This window comes from Somniosus microcephalus, chromosome 17 (genome assembly GCF_052327205.1).
Source record: "Somniosus microcephalus isolate GS21.2 chromosome 17, FLI_Smic_1.0, whole genome shotgun sequence".
Lineage (NCBI taxonomy): Eukaryota > Metazoa > Chordata > Chondrichthyes > Squaliformes > Somniosidae > Somniosus > Somniosus microcephalus.
The window spans coordinates 41,961,525-41,968,372 of NC_141003.1; the positions used below are offsets into that span (position 1 = coordinate 41,961,525).

Genomic DNA, 6,848 nt, shown 5'->3' on the forward strand with positions numbered 1-6,848 from the left:
AGGATTAGAGAAACAATGGGCACCAAAGCTCGATTCTAAAATTCTCACCCTTGTTTTCAAATCCCTCCATGGTCTCGCCCGGATTTTAAATCGCTCAACCATTGGTGGCCGTGCCTTCAGCTGCCTGGGCCCTAAGCTCTGGAATTCCCTCCCTAATCCTCTCCGCCTCTGTATCCTCCTTTAAGAAACTCCTCAACACCTACCTGTCATCTGCCCTAATATCTCCTTATGCGGCTCGGTGTCAAATTTTGTGTTATAACGCTCCTGTGAAGCGCCTTGGGACATTTTACTACGTTAAAGGTGCTATATAAATACAAGTTGCTATTGTTGTCGTTGTTGTTCCTGCAATCTTCAGACTTTTAAAACTCAATTTTGGCATCCTCCATCACTATCCCCAGATTGACTTCATCTTCCCTTCTTTGGGCCTTCACTTTTCGCCTTGGTTTCTCAATTTACAAAGAACTTCTGCAAGAACAAGTGTGTTTGAAAAATGTCTAACCTGGCATAAAAAAATAATGTAACAATCAAAAGCTGTGGTATTGCATCCAAAATAGCATGTCTGAATTGGAAAGGGTGGAAATAGTTAGAGGAAGGATAGAGCTGCATTGTGCAAAACATGCATATTGCAAAGAGTGATTTTTGGATTATTTGCAATTTAAAAATATTATATAGCATGAAGCACCACCCACAGGGTAATAAAAACATTGTCTGCGATTTCACTCTCCACCGAGTCATAAAAAAGCTTCTGACTTTTCATTTTCTCACATTACAATAAAATATAGCCAAAAATAGCAAATGTTAAAAAACATACTGCCCAGGAATTGCAGTTTGTCTTGTTCGGTGATAGCTACACTAGATTCTGAATGCTTTTGCTATAATCTAAAGTTCATTCAGCTTTGTGATAAGCTCACTCACGAGTCTGGCTCTATGTTGCATGTTATGGATAGACACAATAATCTGGAACGCTGATTATGTTCTGCCTTTGCCAATGAATTATCACTTCTCCAATTTTGGCAAGCAAAATGGTTAGCACAGTAGTTGCTATGTACTCGAAACAAATGCTGCAGGTTAGTTTCATATATTTAAAAGGACAGGCAATACTGTTACATTTTGACACCTCTTAAGTTTTATAATTGTTTCCTGGACAAGGGGAGAATAATCTATTACACTGAAGTCCATTTGCTGGTCAATGGCAATCCATATCTATGAGACTATGTATTAGGGAAGGTTATCTTAGATGTAGATCACTAGGGTCGTAAGCAGCAAAATGAAAGGTTAAATATATTGTTTCTACTGTCATTACCTGTTGTTATATAAATCTGACAAGTTAGTTATTGGCAGAAATTAGTAAGCTCTCAATTTTTATTGATGGCTCTGAATTTAACAGACCCTACAGGTGTTGTGGAAAGAAGTTTCCTTTTTCAATAGCATACAAGAAATTTACATATGGCAATCACATAATAGTGAACTTTCAGTCATGATGCAAGTTGTAATGGAGGACAAATGACTTTACTCAAGGATAAAACCACAAGTCCCATCCTTTATCCTCGAGGATGGCAGCAGCATTTAGGCATTAAAAAAATAATGAAAAGCCTGCATTGTTAAGAGTGTTAAATTGATCAATTAAGCAATGCTCTTTGCTTCCTAACAAACCTTTTAAATTTATTTCTGGTGCAATAACTGTTGGAAGTATATAGAATCACAGAACAATACAGCACAAAAGGAGGCCTTTTGGCCCATCGTGCCTGTGCCAGCTCTGTGAAAGAGCGATCCAATTAATCCCACTCCCCTTTGCTTTCCCCACCGCCCAGCTATTTTTTCCTTTTCAAGTATTTATCCAATCCCCTTTTGAAATTTATTATTGAATCTGCTTCCACCACCCTTTCAGGCAGTGCATTCCAGATTATAACAACTCACTGCATTAAAAAAAGTTTGTGCATATTGCCACTGGTTCTTTTGCCAATCACCTTAAATCTGTGTCCTTTAGTTACCTCCTGCCACTGGAAACAATTTCTCCTCACCCTCTATCAAAACCCTTCAAGATTTTGAATACCTCCCCTTAACCTTCTCTGCTCTAAGGAGAACAACCCCAGTTTCTCTAGTCAATGGCTTTCTAGCTATTAAAAGAAAGGAGGTGGTCCTTACTTTGAAAGCTGAAAAGTTCTTGTAGTTTTTATCCCTGCCAGTCATATTGTACTTTGAAGTTTTATAATCCCCCATGATAATACTAGATGCCTACATCCTTCCAGCAGTTAATATTAAGCTTACAATTCAGGTGGTTAGAGATTAATTCACCAGTTCTGATGAAAGGTCATCGACCTGAAACGTTAACTCTGTTTCTCTCTCCACAGATGCTGCCTGTCCTGCTGAGTATTTCCAGCATTTTCTGCTTTTATTTCAGATTTCCAGCATCCGCAGTATTTTGCTTTTGTATTGGTGAGATTAATTTTGTGATTTAATAGTATCATTAATGTTAAACTCTGTGCGCTACATAACCCATTTTCTGCACTTCAATATGGCAAGTTGATGTGAAGTATCACTTCAGTCCCACTCCATTATTGAATGTGAACCAAACAAATCCCAAAACAAGCTTCACCTTGAAGGGCTCACTGTTGGTGAGGTTTCCCCAAATTAGTCCTTGCACCAACAACTTGTATTTATAACGCACCTTTAATGTAGTAAAATGTCCCAAGGTGCTTCACAGGAGCGTTATCAAACAGAATTTGACACTGAGCCACATAAGGAGCTATTAAGGCAGTTGGCCAAAAGCTTGGTCAAAGAGATAGGAGATAAGAGGCGGCGAGACAGATAGAGGCGGAGAGGTTTAGGGAGGGAATTCCAGAGCTTAGGGCCTTGGCAGCTGAAGGCACAGCCACCAATGGTAGAACGGGATGCTCAGCAGACCAAAATTGGAGGGGCGCAAAGATCTCGGAGGGTTGTGGAGCTGGAGGAGATTACAGAGATAGGGAGGGGCGAGTCCATGGAGGGATTTGAAAACAAGGATGAGAATTTTTAAATTGAGGTGTTACAGTCGCATCCCCAGCAAGCACAGGGGTGATGGGTGAACGGGATTGGTGCGGGTTAGGACACGGGCAGGGGAGTTTTGGATGACCTCAAGTTTACGTGGGGTAGAAAACCGGAGGCCGGCCAGGAGTGCGTTGGAATAGTCAAGTCTAGAGGTAACAAAGACATGGATGAGGGTTTCAGCAGCAGATGAGCAGTTTGAACTACCTGCTACCATGCATTGACTTGTGATTAAAAGTTCTTTTTGCGTATTAACATTAGTCAAATATAAATCTGCTACATCACAGTTCAGGCAAAAGGGCAATACAAAGTTGTGAGTCTGAATGTCTTTTCCCCTCTAATCATTTTTCTTGCTCCACTGAAAGTAGTCAGTCATGCTGGGATACAATGCCACAGCCAACAGCCTTCTCCCTCCTCCAGAACCTTGCAGAAGTGACCAAACGTCTCGTCAGTGATCAGTGAATGCTGGTCGGCTATTTTACCATGAAGAGCGTCATGACCAACTCTTTAAACCAGGATGGGTGATTACCCCTGTCTTAATGAGAGAGATTTGGCAGATCTGAAAACTGAGAATATAGCTTTTGAACCCTGCAAGAAACTTTTAGCACTCAATTGTTGTTTTTCTATATCATACACATAGCAAAAGATTTGGGAGCTCACTTTTAAACACGTGGGTGTCCTTGGTCTCCCGGTCGAGTGGCTGCGTGGTGGTAACTGCTCCAGTGTCAGGGTCCATCTGGAAATAGTCACTGGACCTGCTGTCAAACAGCGACTCCATGGTGTAGTCCAGCCGGCCGGCCTCCCCTTCATCCAGATCATTGGCGCGGAGAACGATGACCCGGGTGCCGGCGCGTTCGTTCTCGGGCACAGACACCTGATAACTGGGCAGCTGGAACTGAGGGCTGCGGTTGGCGCTTCTCTTGCTCCGGAGACGCCAAGCCCGGGTCCTCTCCTCCTCCTCCTCCCCCAGGTCGGCCCCAGCATCTCCCACCGCGCTCACCTCAACACGGATGGAGAGGGTTTCCCGCTGGTGGGCGGCCAGCCGACGGCTGCAGACAAGGTCGGCGACAGGACGGGCTCCGATCGCCATGCAGCCGTCTCCCGTGGAAAGGACGCCGCCGGGACTGAGCAGCAGGAGCCGGGAGGTGTTGACACTTGTGCAGAGCAGAGTGGCGGGCTGCAGCAGAGCGGGCAGAAAATCCCTCACATCCAGCAGGACCTCGCCGGCTGCCAGGCAGGAGGTTTGCACCTCGATGGAAAGGTCGGGGTCGGGCTGGGCTTTCCGCTTGTATTTGATGTAACAGTCCTGGCCGTGCACGTAGACGGCGAGCCGGGCTCGCACGGTGATGGAGCCCGGCGGCTTGTCCGCCCGCAGGCGGAGCTGGAGGTGGAGAGGCGCCGGGTTGGAGGGCAGCAGCGCGCAGTCCAGCGGGCCGCTCTGCCTCAGCTCCCCGGTGTGGGCGCTCAGCGCCAGGCAGCCCCTCAGCGGCTCCGGAGTCAGCGAGCTGTCCACCCGGTACAGCCAGCCTGCCGCCCCCACAGACAGGTTGGCCAGCGGCGGCTCCCCGGAGCCTGGCTCCTTCCTCTGGGAAAGGTGCAGTCTGAAGCAGCCCGACGTGGGGATGTGCAGCAGCAGAGTGAAGAGGATCCGGCAGCGAAGCGACATGGTTCGGGGCGACTTTTTTTTTTAAAAAGTCAAATCTCTCTCTGGTAAAATCCCCAGCAACTTCTCATCCTAACACCCAGTGTCCTCGGCACAGTCACCCCGTCTCGGTGGAGCCTGGCATGTTGAGCTTGGTCCCACACACACACACACAATTCCCTTCTCTTATTTTCCCTCCCTCTCGCTCTTTTTTTTCCTTCCCCTTTATTTGTCTCTCCCTCCTTTCTACTTTTTCTTCTTTCCTCTCCCTCCTTTATTTCCCCCTTTTTCTCTCCCTCCTACTTTATTTCCCCCTTTTTTCTCTGCTACTTTCCCCCCTCTCTCTCCCCCCCCCTTTCTACTTTTTTTCTTTCCCCACTCCCACTTGTTTTTAGTTTGAACCCGATTTCATTTCAAGATGGCTCCGCCGCCCCTGGGACTCATTAGCATTAAACCTGCTCCCGTTTCTCAGCCGCTCCAAACTTTCACAACAACAACTTTTGTTCTCCGGCGGGACCTGCGAGTAACTGAGAGGAAAGAGAGAGGCGCCGCCGCCGGATCCCATCTCAGCGCATCGGGCACCCTCCTCCTCCTCCTCCTCTCTGTCTGATTCACCACCTCTCGATCCTGAACCTGATTCCTCTCTCACCTATTCCCCCACCACCACCACCCCCCCTTCCTCCTTTTCCCGGTCTCTGGCCGATCACCACGGCGGCGTCTCCGATGCAACAAGTCTTTCTTTTTGCCTCAGGTACGTTTGCGGCTCTCTGCGCAGGATCTGTCTCCGGACCCGCCTGCTCTGATCTGTAGGGTGTTTTTTTTTATAAAAGGTACAACATTGATGAGAAAAGCAACTATCGGCGGAACAAGCAGTTGTAGCGGGATCCGCACACCCGGCGCCAATAACTCCACCGCCACCAAATGGATTAAAAAGACAACACAGTCGCCATGTGACCCACTTCGCCGACTGTAGGGGAATTATTAACCAACAAGTGGGCTGGGTACAGTTGTTAAAAAAAGTGTTAAAAGGACGATTGTGCGCTTTTTAAAAAAATGTAGATTCATCCGTTTGTAGTGCTTTAAAAGGTGGGGAAATGCAGGTTGTTGCCATGGTGACTCTGAGTTTAACCAGGGATCCCAGGGGACGCGATGTGGGCGTTTCATTTCGAAACAAAAGCGAAAAACGAAAAGAGAGAGACTGTCTGTAACCTGAAGCCACAGCGGCACGGAGCGAGAAATCACTTGTTAGCAAACCTACCCAGGCAGAAATTACAAGATGTATACGGCCGTTCAGCTAATTCTAAATGAGAACAATTTTCACTTTCGTTCCTGATTTTTTTTTTTAATCCACTTAACTCTTTGCATAACTTGGGGTACAATGTGATCAGCACAATAATTATATTCATCCTTTATGGGGAAGCTTGATTTTAACAAGCATGCGAGGTGAAGCTTTGTTTCCCTTTTTGTTTTTTTTATTCCTGCTTCAATTTCAAGATAACATACCTGTCATTTTCACTAATGTAAACTTCACTGATTTTGATTCGGGTTGAAATTGGAACTTGGTGCCAGCTGCTATTTCTATTTTGCGATACATTCTACTTATGAAAATTACGAAGTCTATCTATTGTTTAACAAACTCTTTTGATAAGATTCATAAGGAAGATATTCAAATAATCATTCGAACTCAAGTGCATGACACACGGTGCAAATCTGCTCCGCGTTTTCTGAATTATTGATAATTATTTGAATCTTCGACATGAATTCAAACGAATATGAATAACGAAAGTAACTCATAATGGCGGGAAGCCCGCGTGGTTTCTTTCTCTGAGAATTCATAAAGTGAAAAGCTGCTCCTCGTAAATTTATTAATATAATAAAGGAGGGGGAGGAGGAAATAACAGATGATAGACGCCAGGTAACCTGGCCCTTGAAGTATTTCTGCAATACCACTCCTTAATTTTTTTTTTGGTTTCTTTCAAGTATGAAAGGTTTTCTGATTTACAGCCTGGGTAAATGGTCAGTAAACGGTTCTATTAAAACGCTGTTTCTGGTTAAGATTTATTTTAATAGGTTGACCCTAGGAGTTAAAGCAAAAATGTGCTTCAATGCACCTCTTTTCAACTAAATAAACCTTTCCCGCTATAATCGCCGTCATTATATGAAATTCTGTACATTTTCTGAA

The 6,848-nt window shown here is 45.2% G+C and overlaps 1 protein-coding gene across 6 annotated transcripts in view; it reads right to left on the bottom strand.

The window, feature by feature from the left end:
* The window catches only part of celsr1a (cadherin EGF LAG seven-pass G-type receptor 1a), a 377,534-nt gene extending 371,945 nt beyond the window's left edge, over positions 1–5,589 (bottom strand). For 3 of the 6 annotated variants that reach the window (XM_086010278.1, XM_086010277.1, XM_086010279.1), the window contains exon 1: positions 3,685–5,588. In XM_086010278.1, coding sequence (XP_085866404.1) covers positions 3,685–4,690 — 1,006 coding nt within the window. In that variant the 5' untranslated portion in view covers positions 4,691–5,588. Of the gene's footprint in view, positions 1–3,684 lie in introns of all 6 variants that reach the window. The other 3 variants (XM_086010282.1, XM_086010280.1, XM_086010283.1) reach the window with 2 other exon arrangements.
* Positions 5,590–6,848: the final 1,259 nt, after the last annotated feature.